Genomic DNA, 26,242 nt, shown 5'->3' with positions numbered 1-26,242 from the left:
GCACTTACTGGAAGTGGAGTGTGCTGGTAAGGAGGCACAAAGCAGAGCAGTCACCTCAACCTGAGCAATAATTAAATATTTTCAGATTGGAAATGCCACGTTTGTCACCAAAATGATTCAATATTGATTATGTCCCTCTCTGTCCACACACCCCAGAGTTCGTGTAGCTGGTTGGGGCATTTCTCAGGTCATGCCCAGCACTGTCCAGGTTCCCTGTCCCATTCAGGGGGACACACGTGACACAGAACACGTAGCATTTCTAAAATCTTTAATGCCTGGACAAATTCCAAGGCTCACTCTGCTGCTGCTGTTTTCCTCATGTGCACTTTTGGAAATTACAATTCCTTACTCTGGGTTATAAAGCAGCAGTTTGAGGTGGGATTTACCATATTCCCCCTCCCTCTGCCATAAGGACATTGGCAATTAAGGTTGTGTTTCCAGGAAGGGTGTTGTTCATAATGGCACAGAGGGTTCAGAAATCCAGGCAGGATGGCAAAGAAGCTCCAAATCTGGAGGAAAGTGGAGTATTTTCCCATTAAGGATGAGCTGAGTGCCCCAGTTCAGCTGTGCTGGTTGAATGGAGTCAGCAGGACCACGTGGCTGCTGTGGGAAGGGAAAAAAGAAAGTGTCAGGGATCTTAGAGGAATGTGATGTTCTGGCTGGTCTCTGTCACCCTGGGTGGCCTTTAAATGGCCACATTAAGAGGAGAATTGTCACAGTGCACTTGAATATGGGTTTCAAACCTACTGAGAACATCCAGACTGCAACACAAAATCTGATGGAAATAGCTGAAGTTACTATTCCAGTCCACAAAACCTATGGAGGTGGGGAGCAGTGTAGGAATTTTCTCCCATCTCTCAGTTTTCCTCATTTCCTCTTATATTTCAGGCAGCTGTTTTAAAAGGCTGTGACATTTCCTTTAACTTAGCTGAGTTCAAGAGGTGAAGAAGGGAGAAATCCACAGTCAGAGAAGGAACTAAACAGACCCTGTTCCTCTGATAACTTTCAGATAAAACCACTGTGAGTTTTCCTTTAATGGGGCTGCACACAACTGCAGAAGCTTGGCACATTTACATCCAAAATTAATTAGGCTTCATTAGCAATAAACCTCTGGAAATTTGCATTTCCAGAGTCCCCGGGATCCATTTCAAACCAGGATGCAGCAAGGCTTTGGATGCAGGAGATGTGGATGTTCTGCACAGGGAGAAGATTTTGCTCAAGCAAACACATGACTTTTTTATCACTCTGGGAATGTGAGCACACGGAACACACCAAACCAGGAACAGCCTGTTGGAGCTTCTCACGTTGTCTCTGTGACTTGTGTCCATCTCATCCAGCACAGCCTGTGCTTCCATGGCAGAGGGATTGACTCCTCATCCACTTCCCTCTGGAAGAATCTGCTCCAACACTGTCACCTTTTTGTGTGTTATCATGCAGTCATGCTGTCCTTATTTTAAAAAAGACTCCCATCAAGGAAAACAGCTCTCCCTGTTCCAGTTAAACCACTGATGCTCACTGACCTCCCCTGCTCCTCTACCAGCCCTTTCCCTTTCTTTGCCACCACCAGACCAAACCTGCCTGTGCTGGTGCTGCCCTTGTTTGTGCAGCCCTCAACTCGTGGCCTTGAAGTTCCCACCACCCTCAGCCCCAGGCTGGTCCCAGCAGCAGGGATGAGACCCATGGATGGGGTCCTGGCTGCTGGGATGGGCTCCACAGCTCTGCTGGAATCAACACCTCGAACAGGAATCATTTGCTCTCTGCCAGTCTTATTTTCAGGCAGGAGGAATCTGAGGCTTGTGCAAATATTTAAACACGTGTCTGTCCTGAATTATCCCGTGTACTCTGCCTGCTCCTGGAGTTCATTCAAAGGGAGGGCAGTCGATAGAGCTCTGGCATTCACCATGGAGAGGAGGAGGCAGAGGGAGCACCAACAACACCCTGCCCTCTCCACCCCTCCTGCCCCACAGGCTGCAGCTCTGAGCTCCCTGGCACTGCTGTCCAGCACCTAATCTGAGCAAATTTGCCTTAATTTAAGGTGACCCTGTGTGGCACAGACTTGGGGACTGCTATGTCCTGAGCCATGGGTGAGGCTGCAGTGCCTGACTTCAGAAGATCCAGGGAAAACCCTGAGCAGCCTCGTATTTTTCTGCTCTAGTTGAAAGAGGCTTTTTCCAGTGGCAGATGCACATCCCTGTGCATCACAAACCCCAAAGTGCAGCTCTTGGCCCCTTGAAGTCAAAGGGGAACTTGAGATTTGAATTCTAACTTCGCCTATGAACTGAAGCACAGCTGGGAGCCAAAGCCCCTTGGAGCAGAGGGGTCTTTCCACTCCCAGAAAAATTAGAACATTTGCCCAAGATCAATTAAAGACCTTGTATAAGAGTATATTAATCCACATGTGGGTCTGTGCACCTCTCCTGCTTCTGTGAAATTTTATGAAGAGCAAATTATGTACCAAACTCTGCAATCTTGGCTTCCTCATCTGCCCAAATGCAGCAATTACAGCAGTAACTTTGATATCACAACACACTGGAACACTCAGCTCCTGCTGAGTACTTTTGTCCCTGATCAGCCATCAAATAAAGTCACAGTTTCCCTTGGTGAATCAAGCTAATGACAAAATGCAGGGTTTACATATAATCCAACAACTCAGCAAGCAGCTGTTTCCAATATGTGAGATAGAAGCAGAAATATCTTAAGGAGAAAGGAGAAGGGATTGTGTCACCCTCTGTTCACACACTGCTCCTGGGCACCGCTTTTCCCAATTCCAGGGAAAACCAGGACAGTACAGACAGACTTCAGCAGAGTTCATTCCACATTGTCCAACATCTCCAGGCTCACACTGAGGAATTAATCAGACATAAACACAAGCTGCTTTCTGGTATATCTAATATTTGCATGGGGACATTGCAAGTAGGCAGCTGGGTTTGTAAAGATGTTTAATCACGAAGGTCTGGGTTAAAGTTCAAGTGTCTGCACTAAGCTGGAGAAAATCTAAATAAGCAGCAATTAAAACAGTCTGACTCATACACGGCACTGCTGGACTTTGAAATGGCTGAGTGCTTGAAGCTCTGTTGGGAAGGATTCTTCTTATTTCAGTCCAACAGCAACAGAAGGTACATTTGGGGCGAAAAAAGGATATTTTGGGGAAAGGCAATATCTTCACCTGGTTCCAAGGGCTGCAGACAATGGATGCCTTTAATCCTGCTGCTGTCAGAAGGGCCAGATTGCTCCAAGCAGCAGCTCCCACCCTCAAAAGGCTGAGCTGAGGCTGGGAGCCAGGAGCAGAGCAGCCGTTCCAGTCTGCAGCCTCACAGCCCCAAGGAGACATCCCAGGAGCAGAAGTGCTCCTCTCCCCACGTGGAACGTGGGTGGGAAGGCAGCAGAGTCCAGATGGGAAAAGGGACTTTCTGATGCAAGAGCCTGAGAACCGCTGGGTAGGAACAGACCCGTCTGGAACGGCAGCTGAGACGCAGCACGAGAAACTGCCTTGCCTTGGGATCAATCCCAGGAATCACAGACAGCTTCAGCAGACAGAGGATGGATCTTGTTTCTGTACCACTGGAAGCAGGTTGTTTATGGCTTGCTTTAACACGCTGGTAGGAGGAAGTGCTCCAGTGGTAAAAGAGACTCTGAGAGTTGCATTTCTCATGTGCAGCAGTGTTTGGACAGCAAACCCACCAGTCTGTCCCATTCCCATATCAGTAGGAAGCTACAGGAAAAAGAGAGGGACTCTGCCACTGAGCTAGAGAGGGAGATAAATTCCAGTAAATCTGACTAGTGAGGTGCTGCCCCGAGGCACAGCCAGTGCTTCAGTTCCTGTGCCATGCCAGGCTGTGCTTGTTGTGACAGGAAATGAGGCACCAGTCACCAGGCGGGCTCCGTGCCCTGTTCAGCAGCCCCACACAAGTGTGCCATGCACAGCTCCACTGCACGACCCTACAAAGGGCACGGGTTGGTATTTAACCTCAAACCTGAGCCTTGGCTGGGCAGGTGAGCAACTGTACTCCTTGGATCCGATCCATAACAAACCTGGGATCTGCCTCTGAGCACTTATCTTGCTTCCGTGGGCAGGAAAGAACTTGATGGTTTCTGCAGGGAGTCACCACCACGCTATTTCCATCAGGAAGCACCTGAGCTGTCCCTGGGGCAGCACCATGAGCACCTGGCTGGATGCACCTGCCTTTCTCCCAGGAAAGGGGATGCACATTCCCTGAGCACCTGCTGCATTCTGAAATGGGTAAAAAGAGAGCCCTGGGCAGCTTTCAAACGCTCCCATGGCCAGGATCCCAGAGCTCCTCCTCTCTCCTGTCCATCCTGGAATGGGAGCATGGCACAGGAAGGAGGAGCACAGCAGTGCTGCTGTGGGACAGCCAGTACAGAGATGGCCACTGCTCCTTTTTGGGATAAGCACATTCCTGCCTGATGAAGAGACGCCTGTAACCTTTGGAAAGTGGAAGCTGAGGGTTGACTCTGCTCAGATTTTAACCCAGAATTTCAGCTCTTGGTAGCAGGATGGGTTTTTTTATTATTTGCAGTTTCTGGTGAGGCAGAGCCATCCTCCAGAAGCAGCCTCGAGCTTCTGTCACAGCACCAGTAAGAATTTCCCCCCTTTAAGTGACGCAGGCTGGCAAAATGTTCCATCAGGTCTGCACAGCCCTGACCCTGCCAGGCTGGCCCCAGAAACTTCCAGTGAGCAGCAAGGAAATGAAAAACCATCTTCTTACCGTCTCGGGGCTAATCCCTGTCCTCTCCCCTGAGCAACAGGGAAGCACAGGGCAAAGCCCTGCTGGACAAGAATTATCCAGCCCAGAAAGAAGAATTTCTAAACAGCACTGGGTCAATGACCACACTGAATGATAGGATGGAGAGTAAATAGTGACCTCTGGAAAGTGCTGCATCAGCCTCGGCAGCCTGAATGCCACCAGCTCCTCGGGGAAGGGCAGGAATCTGGAAAACGGGCACTGCACGGACATTTCTGCAGGGTTCCGGTTACTTTATGCAAAAATCTTGAGATTTCACACTCCCACCACAAGCCGGCCCGCGGGGCCCCTCTGCTGTCGTGTCCCAGCACTGCAGAGTTAACTCGGCACAAAGATCAGCACTGGCTCCCTGAAAACCACTTCATTTCCAGGGATTTTGATGACACTGCTGTAAAAATGACCCAGGAAATTCAGTCTCCCACTCACAGAGCAGAGAAGCTCCGAGGAAACCCTGTAAGGGATGTCCCCGATCCACCAGTAACTCACTGCCGGAAAGAACCCGTTTCCCAACACTAATTTCCACGTAGAGACCTCTGAGTTACTGTAACCAGCCAAGACTGTGGTATCCTAACAAAAAAATATTAAAAAGTATCTCAGAAGGGCTGCATTTTCTCCATTGCTACAGAATAATTTGTTCTGTTACCAAGTAACCCCACCGAGGGGCCTGTCTGTTATTTAATATCCACCAGGCTGCACAGGACCCTGCTTTGGGAACCATTTCTGAGCACTTCCAGAGCACAGCATTTCTGGAAGCCCCTCCCGAGACCAAACAGCCAATAACGAGGCAGAGTGTGTAATATTTTATTGAAACAAACCTTCATGCCGAGGGTTCCAGGTGAAACGAGCACACTCCAGCGGAGCAGTGGTGGCTCTGGTGGCCCCAGGGTGCCGTGAAGCTCAGATGGCTGCCATCCTTCAGTTATCACAGTACTGTACCTTTACAAGAGACAGCATCAGCACTGTGATAACTGAGCCAGGGCAGCCTGGCAGTCATTGGCCCCTCCGTGGCACCGCCGAGTCCTCGGTGTCCTCCTCCCTCAGTGTCCCAAAAACCCCGCCTCACCCCACGGGTGAAAGCCTCAGGAGGCCTTAACACAAGTGGCTTTGCAGCTGAGGTTCACTCCAGGAAATTATCCACATAATTAGCGTTAAATCTTAATGACCATGGTGGCTTCTGAGTGGTTTTAAGCAGCAGCTCCTTCTGGGCAAATCCACCCACGCTGGATTTAACGGAGAAAGAGTAACCACCCCTCCTAGAGGGGACAGCCCTTCCTCCCCCTTAAACCCAGCCAGCCAGCAGCACTTGGCTCATGCTGCCCGAGTGTTGGGTGTCAGGGAGCAGTGGGACAGTGGCAGCCAGCCAGGAAAGCTGCTGGAGCCACTCTGGGACAGCGGGATCACCGCGGGCACGGCCCCGACGGCGGCACCAACCCCAGGGGTGGCACCGGCACCGTGCCCTGAGCCCGCCGGGCTCCCGCTGCCTGGTTTTCCAGGAGCTGGGATTCCCCAGCCCATCCCACGCCTTCACTGGGCTCCTCTGGAGTTTGGCACGTGTGTCTCCAGAGCCAGCAGGGCTGATCCTTGCCGTGCCCTCCGAGGGGAGCAGCTCCCAGTGCCAGCTGTGCTCACAGGGAGCAGCCTCCAGGTGCCCCAGTTGGCATTTTTAGGTCATCAAATCCACCTAAAAACATTTGAAATACACAATCCCACTAATTAGTTGAATTACAAGCTTCCATCAACCTGTATTTACTCCCCACCGTTGTTTTTTTTTCTTCCTTAAAAACAGGCACTGCTGAAAAGATCATGGGACTATCTCCACCCCCCACACTTTGTTGTGTATTTCTACAACTTTACCCCCTCTTGGTTTTTTTCTTCCCTAAAACCAGGCATTCCTGAAAACATCCCAAAATTATTTCTACCACCCCCACGTTGCCTGAGGGAATTGGACACATCAAGTTCTGAAATGAGTTTAAAAAAAACACAACGGTTTCACGGTGCCAAAGTTAATGTGTTACTAAGTTTCCAATAAAAGTCCATTTATGACGCTGATGGAGCAGCACAGGAAGCAGGAATTCCAAAAATTGTTTTGTTTTTTTTTTTTTAAGACTCTAAATAACTCACCTGGCAAAGAGAAGGTGCTGAGATGTTCCAGAGGCTGTTTTTAAGAGAGAAACACAAAGCACTCGGCTGGATCCAGCCATGAAAACGCTGCCTTACAAGTCTGCAACTCCAGAGGGCAATGGAGAGGCAAACGTGGAATACCGGAGGAGCAGCACGCAGGGGAAAAAAAAAAAAAAAAAACATTTGCACATTTTCGAACAAACTCCAAACATACATTACATAAAAAGGGGACAGTCAACAGATTATGCAATGCTGACGTCAGGCAGCACAGATGACTTCAGCATGCATCCCCAAACTTGCAGATTTGCCACCGTTTGGGGATTAATCATTAAGGAATTGGCTGTTGCTAGGAAAGCACAACAAAAACTTGCTAAAAATATTAATGGATTCTGGCCGTGCAAGGGTGGGTTTTGAAAAGGAAAGGAGCTGCATGAGCAACGAGCCCTTGGCTCTCACTCCCAGGTGTTTTCACACCAGCATTGGTATTCCAGGTGAGGAATTCTACTGATTTCAGCATGGCTTAAGTGTGGGGTTGGGAATTCTACATCTCACAGGCTGAGGTGATGAGAGAAGAATCACTGCTTTGCAATTCAAGCATACTTTGATCACTCTATCAGGATTTTACTCGTGCTCCAGCAGTTCCTTATCAGGGTTTTAAAAGGAGAGGGTGAACAATTCCTCCCCAGCACCCTCTGGCACCGCAGAGTCACAGCCGTGTTCCAAGGGCTGATGCCATTTTCTCTGGAGGATCCAGCTCTTCCCCCAGTACAAATACAGTTTGTTGTCTTGCATCTCACACACACACACATACACTGATTTTTGCTTTGCTTCAGCCAGACTAAAGCTACACAGACCTAATGCAGAAATCTCAAGTAGGTTCTCCATTTATCTGGAAAAAAACACCTTTTTTATAGCAAAGTCCGCATTAGTTTTGGAGTCCAGCACACATTTTTGTTCTTGTTATTGCTAAGGTCCTGCAAATTTCCAAACACTTTTAAATAAAACCCTCCAGTTTCCAGTGTTTGCTGCCAGTTCTCACCTTCAAAACCCGTTTAAGTTGGCCTGGTCGGTTTTTAAACTCCAGTTCCACCTCCTGCCCCTTTGGGGCCGGTGGTATTTTTGCAGTTGTTTCATGGGAACCACAATTCCTTCAGCATCCCAGCGATGGCACTGGGGACGTTCCCTGCCCACAGCCCCGGGGCTTGTCCCTCCCCACCCCTGCACGGGCCGAGGATCCCGCGGCGCTGCGAGCTGCGCTCACCCCGCCCGGGCTCGTGAGGGGAACAAACCTCATCTCCATCTTCCCCAGCGCGCTTCGAACACAAATCCCGGCGAGCCTGAAGAGGGAAGAGCACAAACACCTGGTCACGGGCATGCAGCGGCGTGCCGGGCGGTGACACGGCCGCGCTGAGGGGCGGCGGAGCCCGGCGGGGCCCGGGCCGCCCCCGCCGCTCCCTCCCAACTTCGCTCCCAGGGCGCTCCCCGAGCTTACCTGGAACGGCGAGGGGGGAAAGCCGGGGAAGCACCCGCGGGATGGGACGGACGGGAGGGGACGGGACGGGACGGGCACCCCCCAATGCCCGCCGAGCGCCCCCCGCCCCGCTCGCCCCTCAGGAGCGCCGGGACCCGCCCGGGGCAGGGGGGGGGGGGGCGGCGGCCCCGCCCGCGCACCCCCCGAAAATGCGAGTGCGCCACGGGGTAGCGCCGCGCCCGGCGCCGCCGGCCCCGCGCCCCCCCGCCGCCCACCCCGCGGTGCCCGGGGCCGCGCCGGGCCGGACCCACCTGCGGGCGCGGCGGGGCCGGGGCGCGACATGACGCAGCACGGGCGGGCGGGCGGCGTGAGCGCCGCCATCTTGCCGTGTTTATGGCAGCGCCGCGCGCCCACGTGACCCGCGCCCGCTTCCGGGGGCGGCGCGGGGGCGCGCGCGCGGGCGGGCGGCGGGGGGGGCGGTTGGAAGAGCCGGGGAGCGGCGCGCGCCCCCGAGCGCGGGCACGGCGGCACCCGCGGGGGCGCGCGCCGGGCTCGGGCACGGGCACGGTGCGGAAACGGGGCCGTGACCGCCGGGACAGCGCGGGGAGTGACACGGACAGTGACACGGACAGTGACAGACGCGGTGGCACACGCACAGTGACAGACAGTGACACACAGTGACACACACAGTGACACACGCACAGTGACACACGCACAGTGACAGACAGTGACACACAGTGACAGACAGTGACACACAGTGACACACACAGTGACACACACACAGTGACAGACAGTGACACACAGTGACACACACAGTGACACACGCACAGTGACACACAGTGACACACAGTGACACACACAGTGACACACGCACAGTGACAGACAGTGACACACAGTGACACACACAGTGACACACGCACAGTGACACACAGTGACACACACAGTGACACACGCACAGTGACACACACAGAGTGGCAGACAGTGACACACAGTGACACACACAGTGATACACACACAGTGACACACAGTGACACACTCACAGTGACACACACACAGTGACACACGCACAGTGACACACACACAGTGACACAGTGACACAATGACACACGCACAGTGACAGTGACACACGCACAGTGACACAGACAGTGACACACACAGTGATACACGCACAGTGACACACGCACAGTGACAGACAGTGACACACAGTGACAGACAGTGACACACAGTGACACACACAGTGACACACACACAGTGACAGACAGTGACACACAGTGACACACACAGTGATACACACACAGTGACACACAGTGACACACTCACAGTGACACACACACAGTGATACACGCACAGTGACACACACACAGTGACACAGTGACACAATGACACACGCACAGTGACAGTGACACACGCACAGTGACACACACACAGTGACACACAGCGACACACGCACAGTGACACGCACAGTGACAGACAGTGACACACGCACAGTGACACACGCACAGTGACAGACAGTGACACACAGTGACACACGCACAGTGACACATGCACAGTGACAGTGACACACACACAGTGACACACGCACAGTGACACACGCACAGTGACACACACACAGTGACACAGTGACACAATGACACACGCACAGTGACAGTGACACACGCACAGTGACACTCACACACAGACAGAGAGGGAGTGACATATGCACCGAGGAAGGGACACACACACACACAGAACACACGCAGTGACACACGCACACACAAGGAGCGGCACCCGCAGAGCCACACACGCAGGGAGAGTCACACACAGACACACAGCGAGTGTCACGAACACACACGGTGACACAGACGCACAGCGAGTGACACAGACACCCGCCGCGGTGTCACCAGCGCCGAGCAGCCCCTGGGCACGGCGGGCTGAGCGGTGCCAGGCTGTTGGCAGGCTGTGCACACCTCCAGGCTCCGTGTGTGTGTGTGTGTGTGTGTGTGTGTGTGTGCCATCCACAGGCTGTACCTCCCCGGGCTGTGCTTTTCCAGCTGTGCATCCACAGGTTGTACATTCCCGGGCTGTGCTTTTCCAGCTGTGCATCCACAGCTCGCACCCTCGCGTTTTCCGCCCGTCCGCAGCGGGTTGTGCCCGCCGGCCGCAGCCGGTGGCCGCCCCGGTGGTCGCGGTGCCCCGCGGGTCCCCCCGGCTCCCAGCGGGCACGGCCGTGCGGGGCGTGCGGGACGTGCCCCGGGAGCCGCTTCCACGGGCGGCGCGGCTCGGGGAGCCGGGATGCAGCGAGCCGGGACGTGCCGGAGCGGGATGCGCCGGGCCGGGATGCAGCGAACCGGGACGCGCCGGGCCGGGGCGTGCGGAGCCGCGGGGGCCCCGTCGGGCCGGGGGGATGCGCGGGCGGCTCCGGGACTACAAATCCCAGGGTGCCGCGGCCCGAAGGGGCGGGCGGGCGGCGCGGGGGGAGCGGCCGCGGGGTCCCCCCGCCCTGCTGATGTGTCCGGGCGGTGCGGGGGGAGCGCGGCCGGGGCGGCTGACGCGTGTCCTGCCCCGCAGCGCTCCGGCGCCGGCAGCCGGCCATGGCCTCCAAGCTGCTGCGGGCCGTGGTGCTCGGCCCCCCCGGCTCGGGCAAGGGCACGGTGTGCGAGAGGATCGCCCGCAGCTTCGGGCTCCAGCACCTCTCCAGCGGGCAGTTCCTGCGGGAGAGCCTCGGCGGCGGCGGTGGTGAGTGCCCGCGGGGCCGCCCCGTCGGGACCGGGACCGGGAGCGGGAGCGGGAGCGGGGGGTCCCTGCCCGCGCATCTCCGGCGGGGCAGCGCCGGGACGGGGCGGGGAGGAGCACGGGGTGGGGATGCGGACGGAGATGGGGGTGGGATGGAGCTGGGGATGGATGGGGATCCGTCTCCGCGGCGGGTGCACCACAGGTTGTTTTCTTCGCGAGGATTTGGCACAGCTCATTCATCGCCTGCTCCTTCCTGCCGGAGCTCAGGGAGCCGCTGGGGAAAAGCGGGATCTGAAGCCGCGGGGTGCCGTGGATGTGCGGTGGGATTATTCTCGCTGTGCGGGGTGATCGCGGCTCCGGAGAGGGCGGTGTGAAGACCCCACCTGGCCCCGGCGCTGTCCGGGGGCTCGGGGCGTGCGCTGTCACCAATAACCGCATCCTGCCCCAGGGGGTGGCCGGGGATGGATGGCAGATGGCTGGAATGCTGCGGCATTCCCACGGCGGCAGGGATGGACTGGGAACGAGCATTTTTCCAGAGGGAAAACCTGCCGGGAATATCACCGGCTGCTCTGGCCGGGTCCCAGGAGCGGGGAGCGCGGCAGGGGATGGCTGTCAGCACCCACCTCGCACAGTCACCCCTGGAAACCCGGCTTTTAGGGCTGGCAGCCCCCAGGCAGGGCCGTGCTGCCTGTCCCGCGTCCGACATCCAAACCCAAACCCCTGGGAGCTGGGATGTGCCGTGCCTGTGTCCCTCGGCCGGCGAGGGGCTCCTGGTCCAGGCGAGGCTCGGCAGGATTGGGCAATCCCGGCGCGTTTCTTTTCCCAACACTTCCTTCTCTCCTCTGCTAATGTGTGAAAGACCGACCCGGGGGGGGGAAGCTGACTCACCGGGCAGGGGAACGGTGAAACGGCGTCGATGCAAAACAAGCCGAGAGGAATTGGAAGTGATTTCTATTTTAGAAGGATGGCAAAAATAGGGAGGAAAATTAGGGAAGGTAAAGTTTTGGAGAGGTGCGTGGTCCGACATGGGCGTTGCACATAGCTCTGCGCTGGTCACTCATGTGAAAATACCCAGATTTCCTTTTGTAAATAAAAAGGACAATAATGTTTTCTTTAGAGGGAGGCTGAAAATTCGGAAAATCTTGATGAGAGCTTTGGCTGAAGGACAGAAAGCAGGGCTGAAAAGCAAGCAGAGGTGCAGCGTGTGGAGAGGGGCAGCACAGTGCCCAGCCAGGAACTGCCACAGCCGAGCTCTGAACCACTGACTGTCCCAAACTTCACTTTTCAGTCCATGCTCTTGCCACAGAGCTCCTCTGGGGACACTGAGAAGCAAGAAGAGCTAGCTGAAGGTGTCTTGGGTACATTCAGAAGGAAACAACAAGGAGAAAGGCAGGGAAAATTACTCAGAAGGAAACCAGCCGTGGTTTGGTTCATCTGGCGTGACATTTGGGTCCCACCTTTGACTCAGCCTCTGTTAGAGCTCTCAGTGAACTCCAGTTATTTGGTTTTTTTGGTTTTTGTTTTTGCGGTTTGTTTTTGGTTTTTTTTTTTTTTTTTTTTTTGCTATTTGCCTTGGACAAGCTGTTACATGACTGTGCTCTGGGGGAAACGAGGTGGAAGCAGCTCCTCTTCCCAAGTTTATCGGCTGCGTCACCAGCTTTGTGCTTTAGGGGAGCTGGGGCTCTGCAGAACCAACAGACTCATTACAGACTCATCATCCCAAAGGCAACTCCGATCCCTGTGTTTTTACAGGGATCTTGGCCTGATGTGTCAGTGCTCCAGGGATTTTCCCGCTGGCCACTGCCAGGCATGAAGTGGCCACAGCTGAGGGTTCGGGCTCAGGGGCGTGGGGGGCTCCTGCTGCTGGAGGAAGGCTGAGTTCCCAGCATGGAGAGCATTCCAGGCCTCTGCTGGAGCTGGTAGTGGTGGTCTCAGGGAACAAAGACTCACTTTTGAGGCAGGTGAAGCAGCTGAATGCACGGCTGCTGCTGCAGGGCTTCGAGCTGTGCTCCAGCAACCCCCAAGCACATCCGCCCCCAGCCGTGTGCCTCCTAATTAGTGCCTGTCAACAAGTGGCTGCTCTGCTGTAGGGAAAGGCCTTTGTAACACCTTGGAAAACTTTACAGGCTGTGTTTTGGTGCCAGGCAGGGGTGCTGGAGGGTGGTGAGCCATTTTTTTGGCCAGCACTTGCCCCGGAGCCCAGGTGGTTGTCTCTGGTGTTGGCAGCAATCCCAGGTCTTAGCAGGACTCTGCAGTTCGTTTGTCAGACAAGTGAATTGCTTGTCCTGGCTTTGGCTGAGGGTCTGTGGGTCTTGTGTCTGTCCCACTGCTCCCTGTCAGGTGCTCTCTTGGAGCCAGAAGTGGCTCCTGTCCCCTCCTTGTGACGGGTTTCCTTTGTGAGCATCCACCGAAGCATGCACAAAACAAAGTTCCCATGGGGGTGTGGGCTGTGCACCTTTCCCACACCTTTCCCATGGACTGTGGCCTTTGCTGGCCACACTGGCTTGGTTGGTGGCCAAAGCTGAGCCCAGGGATGCAGCCAGACCCTCGCTTTTCCATAGGTCCCTGCTGTATCCCTGTGTGTCTACAGGGATCTCTCCCAGTCCTGGCTGCTGCCCTCCAGACATAATTCACAGAATCACAGAATTCACAGGATCACAGAATTCACAGAATCACAGAATTCACAGGATCCCTGGGTTGGAAGAGACCTTCAAGATCATGGAGTCCAGCCCAGCCCCAGCACCTCAGCTAAACCCTGGCACCCAGTGCCACATCCAGGCTGTTTAAACACACCCAGGGATGGTGACTGCACCACCTCCCCGGGCAGCCATTCCAGAACTTTATCACCTTTCTGGAAAAGCCTTTTCCTGATATCCAACCTGAATTTCCCTTGGCACAGCCTGAGCCTGTGTGCTCTGGCTCTGTCAGTGCTGCCTGGACATAGCACACCTGAGTGAGCACAGGCACCTTTCAGACCCCACTGTCCACCCTGCAAGCCTGACTTTGGGGCCACATCAGGCTCCTGCTCCCTAAAATGACCTCCTGGTGCTGAGGGCAGGGTGGATGCAGCACCTGTGTCGGGAAAAGGTCCCAGACCTGGGCTGACATCTGTTGTGGTTTCACTGTGGTGGTGCACTGGTGCCTTATTCACCCCCAGGGCTCCTCCTCTCTGTCAGCTCCAGATTGTGTTGCTGTAGCCTAAATAACGGGGAAAAAAAAACTCCTGGGAAAGGTTTTGGGTAGGGAGAAAGTCCAGGGTTGTGCTGCAGGCTCTGGAGGCTGCCCAGGGCTGTGTTTGGGAACAGCTTCTCCTCCAGCCTGGCCCTGCGTGGCTGCTGACTGGCCTTGGGGCTGGGACACGTCCCCTGGGGTTGGGACACGTCCCTTGGGGCTGGGACACGTCCCTTGGGGCTGGAACACGTCCCTTGGGGATGGAACACGTCCCTCAGGGCTGGGACATGTCCCTTACAAATACCTTACAAATACCACATCCCTTAAATACCCTTACAGATATAAAAAAATGCCACTCTATACCTACAAACCAAATCTATAATTACAATTAAAAAAACCTAAAAAAAACCCAGCAATGATGCATCCTTTTATTATTCAAAAACCCCATTACAATAAAAAAAAAAAAGAAACCTTATTATCTCAATAGAAAATAAAGCTAAAAATAAATTTTTAATAAAAACCACAAATACACTCACCGCTCTAAAACTAACTTAAAAAACAAACAATCCTATCTAAATAAACCAATAACCCCTAAAAAAAACCCTAAAAGATAATTTTTAAATTAATTAATTAACCCCTAAAATTAATTTTTATTAAAAATTAATTTTTATTATTTATTATTTATTATTAAAAATTAATTTTAAAATTAAAAAAACCCACCACATTAAACCAACAAATAATCCCTAAAATTCTCCAATATTTCTCATTCATTAAAAAAAACCCTCCAATTCTTAAAAATTACTTCAAAATCTTAAAAAAAAATTAATAAAATCATAAAAAAAAATATAACCACTACAACCTAAACCCCCTTCTCTTTCAATAATCCCAAAAAGATAACCTCTTCTCATCATCAGCTGTCCCTTGGGGCTGGGACGTGTCCCTTGGGGACAGCTCAAGGTCGCGTGGGGGGAGCCACAGGGAGCTGGGAGTGCCGTGAGTTCCAGGGCAGATTAAAGCCACAGATTCATGGGATTAAACCAGGAGTTGTACGGCTGGGTTTGAGCTCAGCACACTAAAAGCCCTTTGCTACCTGGAGTAACTGCAGAGTAAAGCCCGCAGCCCCGCTGTGACCCAGCCACAGCAACATTCGGTGCTACAGGGTGAGCCCCAGCTCCTCGTGGGGGGACCAGGATCTCCCTCCCTGCTCGGGAAGGACTCCCCACACTCCTTTGGAATGGAGGTTTTCCACGGGGCTGGGGGCTGGGAAGGGGACAGCAAATGTTAAATTTGGAGTTTAAACTGCCTGGAAGAAACCCCAAGGGCTGGGAGGTTGGGAGGGTGCTCTCAGCACATCCTGGGGGTCTGGAGAGCCCTGCGGGTCCTTCCTGCAAACCTCCTCGGAGAGAGGAGATGTGGCTCTGGAGGAGGGAGAAGCTCCAGGAGCTTCACACACGGAGGGGACAGGGAGCAGCAGGGATTGTCCGTGGCAGAGCCGTGGAGAGCTGTCCCTCTGTCCTGGGGCGTGGGAAAGCTGCAGCCCCGGGGCAGCAGGGCTGTGGGGCTCTGCTGTGTTCCCACACTCCGCTCCCAGCCCCGCCTGTGGCTCGGGGTGTTTCTGGCTTGCAGCTCCAGGCCTGGCTCCAGCAGCCCTGCTGAGCCACAGCTGCTCCCTGGGATGGCCATCTGTCCTCAGGTGACAGCCAGACCTTGTGTGGCCTCTCCAGGCTCCTGCGATGGCCATCTCTCCTTGGGGTGACAGCCAGGCCTTGTGTGGCAGCTCCTGGGATGGCCACGCCTGCTCAGGTGACAGCCAAATCTGGTGTGGCAACTCCTGGTCCCTTGAATGTCCATCCCTCCTTGGGGTAACAGCCAAATCTAGTGTGGCAGCTCTTGGTCCCCTGGATGTCCATCCCTCTTTGGGTGTCCATTCCTCCTCAGGTGACAGCTGGACCTTGTGTGGCTTCTCCCAGCTCCTGGGATGTCCATCCCTCCTCAGGTCCCCTGGATGTCCATCCCTCCTCGAGTCCCCTGGATGTCCATCCCTCTTTGGGTCCCCTAGATGTCCATCTCTCCTCAGATCCCCTGGATGTCTATCCCTCCTCGGGTGACAGCTGGACCTTGTGTGGCTTCTCCCAGCTCCTGGGATGTCCATCCCTCCTCAGGTCCCCTGGATGTCCATCCTTCCTCGGGTCCCCTGGGTGTCCATCCCTCCTCGGGGCCCCTGGGTGTCCCTCCCTCCTCGGGTGACAGCCAGACCTTGCCCAGCAGCTCCCGGCTCCTCCCCGGAGCAGCCCAGCCCTGCAGCGAGCTCCTTCCCTGTCAGCCTCTGGCACTGCACAGACCACGTCAATAAATATTAAAAAAACCCCAAAACCCCCCGGTTTTATCGTGCTGATGCCCTCAGGGCTCCGTGCTGTTTGCACAGTCCGCAGGGTGGTTTTTCCATGCCTGTGTCCTTGGCTTTTCCGGGCGGGAATGTGGTGACGCCTGGGCAGTGACAAAGAAGCTGTCATTGAGAAAAGGTGTTTTCTCTCGCTGCCAGCTGGAATTCCTGCCTGGATGGGAGGCGGTGGGATGCGATCCCGGTGACTCAGCCCTGAGTCAGCGCTGCCCCGCTCCCAGGCAGGTTGGATGCTGGATTCCAGCATCCTGCACTTCTGGCCCTGCTCCAAGGAGAAGGAGGCTGGACTTTTCTTCTGCTGTCAGGAGAAGGACTCCTCTCACACGGCAGGGAAAAATCTGAGCGTTTTCCAGGCAGATTCTTTGGATTCTGGGTTAAACCTGGGAGGGTGGCTGGTCTGGGAGCCCCACCTGCCCAGGTGCCCCATCCCCATGTTCCCAGGGGATGTGTTCACAGAATTCACAGAATCACAGAATCCCTGGGTTGGAAGAGACCTTCAAGATCATGGAGTCCAGCCCAGCCCCAGCACCTCAGCTAAACCCTGGCACCCAGTGCCACATGCAGGCTGTTTAAACACACCCAGGGATGGGGACTGCACCACCTCCCCGGGCAGCCATTCCAGAACTTTATCACCTTTCTGGAAAAGCTTTTTCCTGATATCCAACCTGTATTTCCCTTGGCACAGCCTGAGCCTGTGTGCTCTGGCTCTGTCAGTGCTGCCTGGAGACAGAGCCCAAGCCCAGCTGAGCACAGGCACCTTTCAGGAGCTGTGGAGAGAGCTGAGGTCAGCCTGAGTCTCCTTTTCTCCAGGCTGAGCACCCCCAGCTCCCTCAGTGATTCCTCACAGGGTTTGTGTCCCAGCCCCTCTCCAGCCTCGTTGTCCCTCTGGATGTGCTCCAGCATCTCAATGTCCTTCCCAAACTGAGGGACCAAGATCTGGACCCCTGCCCAGGCTGGTTCTTCCCTTAGAACAGATGAATCCTCTCCAAGAATTGTTTATCTTGCAAAAACCCCTCCTGCAGCTGAGGAATTCCTCCCCAGCCAGGTGCAGGTGCTGCCCACTTGGACACCTTGCTGCAGCCTGGAGAGCCGGAGCTGCCTCCAGTGCAGGATCCTGGGGGTTATTTTTAGAGAGGACTCACACTCGGAGAGGGCTGAAATGTGCTGTCCTCACCAGAAAGGGTGCAAAAAATAGATCAGGGAATTGTTCATTTCTGGTGACAAATGCTATTTCTGCTGCTGTGGGAAGACAGCAGAAGAGATGTCCATGGGGTCCAAGAAGAAAGGGGCTGGAGCTCTCCTGGGGCAGGAGCAGAACTTGTCCCACACAGGGATGAAGAATATTTCCATTTTCCAAATGTATTCTTTGTGTTTCTGAGGGGCTGAAAGAAAATCACAGCAAACATGCATCATGGAATGGTTTGGGTTGGAAAAGACCTTAAAGCTCATCCAGTTCCACCCCCTGGCATGTCAGGGACACCTCCCACTGTCCCAGTGTCCAGCCTGGCCTTGGGCACTGCCAGGGATCCAGGGGCAGCCACAGCTGCTCTGGGAATTCCATCCCAGCCCCTCCCCACATCCCAGGGAACAATTCCCAATGTCCCATCCATACCTGCCCTCTGGCACTGGGAGCCATTCCCTGTGTCCTGTCCCTCCCTGCCTTGTCCCCAGTCCCTCTGCAGCTTCCAGAAGCAGCTGAAGCTGAGGGCTGTGGGAGAGCCAGGCAGGAGCCCAGGAACGTGCACTCACCTTGCAATTACCACAGTTATGTTCTCAAGGATGTGATCTTGGGAATCATTTTCTTATCTGAGCTTATCTTACGTGGGGACTGTGAAATCTTCCAGCCCTGGGGATGGGAAGCAGGTGCAGGTGTTTGGGACAGTCCTCACCTGTGCCCACATGGGAGCCATCTCCTGAACCAAAGGAGCACGTCCAGGGCTTCTCTCTCTGTCAGCTGAGGGCTTGGCTGAGGCCCAGCATGTTCCTGCTCTCAGGTATCTCAGGAATTCCCACTCCTCCACCCCAAAATCACTGTGTGGCCTTTCCATCACGAGCAGAGCGACGCTGCCAAAAATCTCCCAGAGAGAGGAGGCCAGGCAGAATTTGAGGGGGAGTGATATTTTTCAAGTGGAAATGTCGTGATGTTATTTTTTTTTTTCTTTTCATCTATTTTTCTTTCTTGTCTTGAGCAGAAGCTGGAGCCTTGGCCCAGCAGTACCTCGAGAGAGGCCTCCTGGTGCCTGACCACGTCATCACGCGCGTGATGATGGCCGAGCTGGAGAAGCGGCGGGAGCAGCACTGGCTGCTCGATGGTGAGTCCAGAGGGGGAAATCCCAGCCCCTTTGGGACGTTCCCTTGCTCCCGGTGGTTTGGCAGCCCCAGGAGAGAGAAAAGGCAGGAGCTGGAGGTGGGAGGAGAGGCAGGAGCTGACCTGCTGGCAGGGACATTTCCCGCTGGCCTCGGCACGTGCGTGTCCAGCTGAGCCCTTGGCACGTGGCCGGGAAAGGGAAGGGCAGGGAGAGGAGCTGGGTGTTCCACAAAGCAGGGCAGGGCTGGAGACATGCCAGGAAAAACTTCTTCCCTCCTTCACGTGTGTGTGTGTGTGTGTGTGTGTGTGGAGCAGCTCCTCAATCTCAGCCCAAAAGCCACCTGAGGTGCAGGGATGGGAGATGCTGAGGGCAAACAGGCACGGCCTGGGGTCCCTGGCCATGGCTGGAAGGAGGATCAAAGAATCCCAGAGTGGTTTGGATTTGGTGAAACCTTAAAGGTCATCCAGTGCCACCCCTGCCATGGGCAGGGACACCTCCCACTGTCCCAGGCTGCTCCCACCTGGCCTTGGACACTTCCAGGAATGTGGCAGCCACAGCTGCTCTGGGCACCTGTGCCAGGGCCTGCCCACCCTCCCAGGGAACAATTCTTTCCCAAAATCCCATCCATCCCTGTCCTCTGGCAGTGGGAACCATTCCCTGTGTCCTGTCCCTCCATCCCTTGTAAAAGATCTCTCTCCATCTTTCTTGTGGGCTCCCCTGTGGTCTTTAAAGTCCCTTCCTATCCAAACCATCTGGGATTCTGGAATTCTCTGCTCCAGCTGCTCACTGGCTGTCCCAAGGAGGACAGGACCTTTTCACTGCAGTCTCCTTGATGCCCTCCACATCAACCAGCAGTTTGTCCCCAGTCTGTGCACAGCACTCTGTTCCCTTCACGTTTTCCCTGGTCATTCTGGCACTCGTCCCTGTTCTGCCATTGCCTGTGCCCTCCTGCCTGCCCCCAGCCCCCGTGCAGGGGCAGCAGCCACCACCCTGAGCCCCGGGTGTCACATTTCGGGAGCTGCTGCTGCTGCAGGAGCTATTTTTTTCTCGGAGCCATATGGTGGTGCCTGCCTTTCACACCGCTTGTGCCGCAGCGGGGCTGGGCCTGCAGCTCCGGAGCTGCCTGAGGGATGAGTTTGGCTCCATCCTCGCTGCTTGCCAGCCTCTCATGCCCATTCCTGTGCCCTGCCCGCCCAGGTTTCCCTCGGACGCTGGGGCAGGCCAAGGCTCTGGATGGGATCTGCGAGCTGGACCTGGTGATCAGCCTGAACATCCCCTTCGAGACGCTGAAGGATCGCCTGAGCGCCCGCTGGGTGCACCCCGCCAGCGGCAGGGTCTACAACATGGACTTCAACCCTCCCCACACCCAGGTGAGAGCCCCGGAGCCGCCTGGAGCCGCCCACAGAAGGGAAACTTGGGAAAAGTTTCTTTTCTCTGCAGGAGCTGGGAGCATGAAGGAGCTCTGGGCGTGCGATCCTGGGTGGAAGGGCTGAGCGCCGTGAGGAATTGCGCTAAATGTTCTGAGGGATTGTGCTGAACCTTCCTGAGGGACTGTGCTAAACCTTCTGAGGAATTGTGCTAAACTTTCTGAGGAACTGTGCTAAACTTTCCTGAGGGATTCTGCTAAACTTTCCTGAGGAATTGTGCTAAACTTTCCCAAGGAAAGCGGGATTGATGCAGACAGTGATGCCTTGTGTGGGCTGCCCTAGAGCAGAGGCTGGGCAGAGTCACAGAATAAAGCAGGGATTTATGGAAAGGATCTCCTCCATGGATCCACCTTGGGCAGCACCAGAGCCCAGCCAGGGCTGCAGCCAAGAGGAACCAAAATGGTCCCAAAATGCACGAGCGCTCCCGGGGGCTCTCACTGGGATCAGCTCTGCTCCATTTGCACCTTGCAGTTCATTGTCCCATTCCAGCTTTAGCCCAGGCACTCCCATCCTGCTTGTTTTTCTCTCTCCAGCCCACGCTGTTTGTGCTCCTGGGCCTGAGCTTTGGGTCATTTGTCCTTGGTGCCCAGCTGGAGCAGGAATTGTTTTGTGTCCCTGCTCTGTGCAGAGAGCTCAGCATCCCCTGATGTGAAGCCCAGACCCACACACTAAAGCAGCTCAGAATGGGAAAATATAAAAGCCAAAACCTGAGGCATCACCAGGTCGAGGCATTTGGCAGCTGCAGGGTGGGTGATGGGGTGGGTGACGTCCCTGTGTGCTTGGTGTCCCCTCAGGGTGTGGATGACCTGACGGGAGAGCCGCTGGTGCAGCGCGAGGACGACAGGCCCGAGGCCGTGGCTGCGCGCCTCAGGAAGTACAAAGACGCTGCCAAGCCCGTGATAGAGCTCTACAAGTGAGTTGGGCGTGAGCAGAAACCACAGCAGGGCTGTCAGAACAGCCACCAGGGCTCTTTGTCCCCTGCCCACATCCCAAAGAGCCCTGGCAGGTTTGTGGGGCCAAGCCCTGAGCCTGGATGGGGCCTCCCTTGGAGGAAGGAGGGTGATCCAGAGAAATTCCCAGCTCCTGTTGGTCCTGCTGGCATCATCACATGGGAGGGGTATTTTGGCCTAGATCCAGGGTGGGACATGCCATGAAAAATCCATCCAGGACCCGAGGGGTTTGGCTGAAGCACAGGGAGGTTGGCAAGGGGCAGGAGAAGGGAGCTCAGATGGATCTGCTGGGAGCCCAGGGGGGTTCCAGGGCTTGTTCCCCTTGTGGGGCTGCTCTTCCCTGAACTGTGGGGTGCTGTTCCTGGCCAATTTGGGAATGATGGATTGCTGCAGGGTGGTAAATCCACTGCTCAAAGGGAATAGAAGCCCAGGAGTGTTTTTAAGCACATGGGGGGGCCAAGGTTTCCCTTACAGGGGAAGGGGGAGAATTACAGAATCCCAAAACGGTTTGGGTTGGAAGGGACCTTAAAGCCCATCCCATTCCATCCCCTGCCATGGGCAGGGACACCTCCAGGGTGCTCCCAGCCCTGTCCAAGCTGCCTTGGTTGGGATGGGCTGCTCCTGACTTCTCCCACCTTTTTTTCCAGGAGCAGGGGCATCCTTCACTCCTTCTCTGGCACAGAGACCAACAAGATCTGGCCCTACGTGTACACCCTGCTGTCCAGCAGGATCCCACCCGTCCTCTCGGAGGAGGAGCACTAACCAGCTCGTGCCAAGCACCAGGATTTCATTCCATCCTGGATTTGGTTCCCAGTGCAGTGCCAGGGCTGTGCTGGGCTTGGGTGATCATGACTGGGTGACATTGGTGGGTACCAGTCACAGCCAGGATCAGATCTTTGTTTAGAAGGTCAAGTCTGCTGGAATTAGGGTTTTTTTTCCCCTCTTTTGGGGCTATGGAGTTTTCCTGCCTGTGGTCCATCCCGCACTGGTGATGCTGACCAGGGCATTGGTCATTCCAGGTTTACACAGCTTTGCCATGGTGTCCTTGCCATCCCTTTCCAGCCCCAACCCCTGGCTGAGCCCACATGTGCCATCCTGTTGCTCCACAGGACCATTTTCTGCTGAGGACTCTCTAGGCTGAGGCTTTTTTCTCTATAAATTATTTTCTATTAAATGTATTTCTCAGAGAAATAAAGCTCTAGAAAGCAACAACTTAGCCCAGTGGGAATTTTGGGAGCAACGTGGAAAACGTGTGTACTACAAAGCTGAGAGATGTGAGGATCACATTTCCAGCATGAATACACATAAAAGAGGCAAAAACTTGGAGAGGAACCTCTCCCTTGTACTCCTTCCATGGGGAGGGCTGAATTCCCTGTTGGAAAAAGCTGCTGTACAGGTTTTTATGGAGTGCTGTGACACTCAGCAGGACCCGGGCTGGGGATGAGTTGCACTCCTTTGTGCTTTCCTGGTTTATAGCTTTCAATACTACAAGATAGCAATGTCCTAAGAGTTTCTCCCAAAGATTTATCTCCACGTGTGCTTCAGTTTTGGGGAGAAATCAGCTCATTCCATCTTCTGTGCTGCCTTTGTCCCCGAGGTCCCCTGGCCAGGGGGTCCCTTCAGCTGCTCCTGCTGCGTCCCCCAGCAAAGTGACTCCCCCCCCATGAAATCCCAGAGATCTTTCCTTCCTTGGGATGCACCCAGGGCCATGGCCAGGTGTTTTCCCACAACTTACAGCATCCTTGGATTGTGTTGGGGCTGGGCTTTTCTCAACTGGAAGTGCTGTCACCCTCTTTTTGTAGGATGCAGTGCCCGAGCAATGGGGACAATTCTGGTCTCCTCGAGTTGCCTTATTTTATAGACTATATTTAAGGAAGAAATATAAAAGCAAGATGTGCTTTCGTAAAGGTTTAAAACAAACAAACAAAAAAAAAGGTGCTGAATTTTAGCATCACCTTTTGGGAACTGTGCATGGAGCTGCTGGATCTGCAGGGAATTCTGCTTCTGCCAGCAGGGCTCACAGGAGGGCAGGAACCTGGCACTGCTGGCACCTCTTGGATCAATCAGAGCACCTTTCTGCTGCTGGATGTCCCTGGGTTTATTTTTCCTTTCTTTTCCCTGTGGCCCACAGCAGGGAAAGAGGAATGACCAGATTTTTTAGGGATCTTTTCCACGTGTGAAACTTCAGCTCCTGCCTGGGTTTGTTCATCCCAGCTGAGCATGCTCGTGCTGACCAAGGATCCCCTAAAATTTGCTTCATCCTGGTGCTCTCCCCAGTGGAGCCAGAGCGGGATCACTGCCCACATCCCCCCTGCTCACCCCTGCCTGGGGAGAGGCCAAAGTGCTCCCACCCTGCTCCAGGTGGGAATTTCCCAGATGGGAGCAAAGGGATTGTCAGGTCTCACTGCTGTCCCAGGAGGCCTTTCCATGCCCTCGTGCTGGGAGGCTGCAAATCTTCCAGCTGGCAATGAAAGCCTATTTCAGAAAGATTTGGGATTTTCCCACAACCTTGGGATGAAGGTCTGGGCTGGTTTTAGACACAAATCCAGAAAGAGCCAAAACCTGTGTGCTGCTTTCTTTGGAACAGCTCTGGGCAGGAGGGGAGGAGGTTTTAGGGGTTTTTTTAAGGATATAAAAACAGCTGAGTGCCAGGCAGTGGGGCTGATCCCTGCTTTGCCTTGCCCTCTCCTTGTGTCCTCTCCCTCCCTCCTGCAAAATTCCTCCTGAAGAGAGAATTCCATGCAGCCCAGCACAGGACAGGCCTGCAGATGCCTTTTGCAGGCTTTGAGCCCTCTAATGGGTGTAGAAATCCCGTGGCTGTGCATGCATCCAGCCCTTGGGATTGAATTTTCTACCAGACCTGTTGCATTTTCCGAGACCAAATTCCAGCAGGGAATTTGTCCCTCGCTGTGCCCCTGCCGTGCTCCCCTTCGGTATTTTACTGTGAACCCCAAACCTTTTGTAAAGCCACAGCAATTTTGTACTGACCCGAGATACTGTGTGGAGGGAGGAGCCTCTCCCGCCTGGAATGTCACGCCGAGTTTTCTTCCCGGAGTTTTCTTCCCGGAGTTCCTTCCCGGTGAATCGCTGCAGCTGTGTTACTGCTCTCAAGATGTAAATAAAGATTTTCTCCTGCTGATCCCTGTGCTGGCAGAGTCTGTGTGGGTTACGCCTTGCCAAGGCAGCAGGGCAGTGTTGACCTGGAGTTCCTTTGTAGGAGCTGAGGAGGAGGAGGAGAGGGGAAGAAGAGGAATCAGAGCATCCCTGCCTGAAGGTGGGAAACCCCTCAGCCTTTGGGTTTGGACACGGTGCAGCTCTTTGGGTCCTTTATCTGATATAATCCAAAACATTGATTAAAAAGGCAGTTTAGATGCAGCCATTTGCTCCAGGCCCCCAATCCTTATCCTGGAATCCCAGAATTCCAGAATCACTGAATCCCAGAATCCCAGAATCCCAGAATCCCAGCCTGGGAGGGTCTTCAAAGCCCATCTCAGTCCACCCCCCTGCACATAATGTGGTTTAAATTTCCTTTTTAACTTCTCCCTGATAAAAATCCCGGGGAGCATTAGGACAGGGAGGCTCTGGCCGTGTCCTGTGCCCCGGCTAATCCATCACGAGTGCTTGGGATTGGGAATTGGGAACTGGGAATTGGGAACTGAGCTCCCGGAGCGGCAGTGCCTCCTCCCAGTGTCACCAGTTCGCTTGTTGCTGACATTCCCGAATAACAGCTCGGGGCACTCCCTGTTTGGAGTGAGCAGAGCCTCGGGAATGATGGGAGACTGGGAAAACAAGCTGATAAGCAGGGAAGCTGCAGCCGGGGAGGTGGGGGAGAGCCCCAGCCGGCGGGGGGAATGTCGCGATTCAGGGTCGTGACAATCCGGAGGCGGAGCAGGGATGTGCGGGCAGAGAAATCCGAGGAGGAAAAAATATCAACGTAAGCTGGAATATGAACTCAGTCTGAAAACAAAAGCTGGGAGGTCAAAAAGCAGAGGAATGTGAGCCAAAATCCAGCTGGGATCAAAGGCTTGGCTTTCCCCGAGTGCCACCCGGGGAGCTGGGAGGGCACAGGGGACACGTCCCCACCCTACAGCCTGACCTCAGCCCCGGCTGGAACGGAAAGCAAAAGGAAAAGGCCTCAAATTGCACCCGGGGAGGCTCAGGTTGGATATTTGGGAAAATTCCTTCATGGAAAGGGTTGTCCAGCCCTGGGTGGATGAGTCCCAGTCCCTGGAGGGATTTAAAATCCCTGTGGATGTGGCACTTGGGGACATGGGGCAGTGCTGGGCATGGCTGGGCTCGATGGTCATAGAGGACTTTTCCAGCCCAAATGATTCCATGATTCCAAATATTTGTTTACTGCATCACTGAACTGTTTGTCTGCCTGGTACCCGGGGAAGTGCCCCTGGTGTGCCTGGATCAGCCCCATTCCCGGGGCTGCAAATCTTGGACAAGTCACAGGCCCTGCTGAGTCCACCCAGCAACATTCAGCATTCTCCAGGGGGGAAAAAAAATCAAGGGGAAAAAAGCGAGGAAAAGAGGAAGAAATAAAAAAAGGGAAAAAAAAAAAAAAAAAAACCAAAACAACAAGGGGAAGAGAAAAAAAAAAAAAAGAGCAAGGGAAAGGAAAAAAAAAATATATAAAAAGAACTACCCAGTCAAGGGAAAGAAAAAAAATTAAGGAAAACAACAACAACAACAACAACAAAACCCTGCTGAGGTTTGCGCTGCAGACTCCAGATCCCACTCCAGGCCACATTTTAGACGGTGTGATATGTCTGCCTCCATCCCCATCCTTCCCTGAGTCTCTGTAATCCCAAAAATAACCCGGGAGCGGCACGCAGCTCGCAGGCAGCGGCGGCAGCAGCGCCCCAGCCGGGCCGGGAGCGGCCCCGCCGCCGATGCCGGGCGGAGAAGCGG

General features: G+C 54.5%; 1 protein-coding gene and 1 long non-coding RNA gene across 5 annotated transcripts; one reads left to right on the top strand and one right to left on the bottom strand.

Annotated features, from left to right (window-relative positions):
• Positions 1–251: 251 nt before the first annotated feature.
• On the bottom strand, positions 252–8,760 carry LOC128792305 (uncharacterized). Of its 4 annotated transcripts, none has more exons than XR_008432358.1 (4): positions 8,667–8,760; positions 8,174–8,221; positions 6,885–6,990; positions 252–603 (listed from the first exon to the last, which is right to left on the bottom strand). It is a non-coding gene; the product is annotated as an uncharacterized LOC128792305 (long non-coding RNA). The 4 variants fall into 4 exon arrangements; XR_008432359.1 differs by having other exon boundaries at positions 6,885–6,984; XR_008432361.1 differs by lacking the exon at positions 8,667–8,760 and adding an exon at positions 8,377–8,486.
• A 2,104-nt stretch (positions 8,761–10,864) lies between these two features.
• On the top strand, positions 10,865–24,464 carry AK4 (adenylate kinase 4). Its single transcript, XM_053951012.1, has 5 exons — positions 10,865–11,070; positions 18,832–18,951; positions 20,146–20,318; positions 21,170–21,288; positions 21,973–24,464. The coding sequence occupies exons 1-5, from the start codon at positions 10,926–10,928 to the stop codon at positions 22,085–22,087; spliced, it is 672 nt and encodes a 223-aa protein (XP_053806987.1). The 5' UTR covers positions 10,865–10,925; the 3' UTR covers positions 22,088–24,464.
• Positions 24,465–26,242: the final 1,778 nt, after the last annotated feature.

This window comes from Vidua chalybeata, chromosome 9 (genome assembly GCF_026979565.1).
Source record: "Vidua chalybeata isolate OUT-0048 chromosome 9, bVidCha1 merged haplotype, whole genome shotgun sequence".
Taxonomy (NCBI): Eukaryota; Metazoa; Chordata; class Aves; order Passeriformes; family Viduidae; genus Vidua; species Vidua chalybeata.
This window is presented reverse-complemented; position numbering and strand designations above follow the sequence as displayed.

Coding starts and splice junctions, on each gene's coding strand:
- AK4 (XM_053951012.1), top strand. CDS start 10,926: ATGGCCTCCAAGCTGCTGCGGGCCGTGGTGCTCGGCCCCCCCGGCTCG. Junction 18,952..20,145: donor GCAGCACTGGCTGCTCGATG/GTGAGTCCAGAG, acceptor CTGCCCGCCCAG/GTTTCCCTCGGACGCTGGGG. Junction 21,289..21,972: donor CCCGTGATAGAGCTCTACAA/GTGAGTTGGGCG, acceptor CTTTTTTTCCAG/GAGCAGGGGCATCCTTCACT.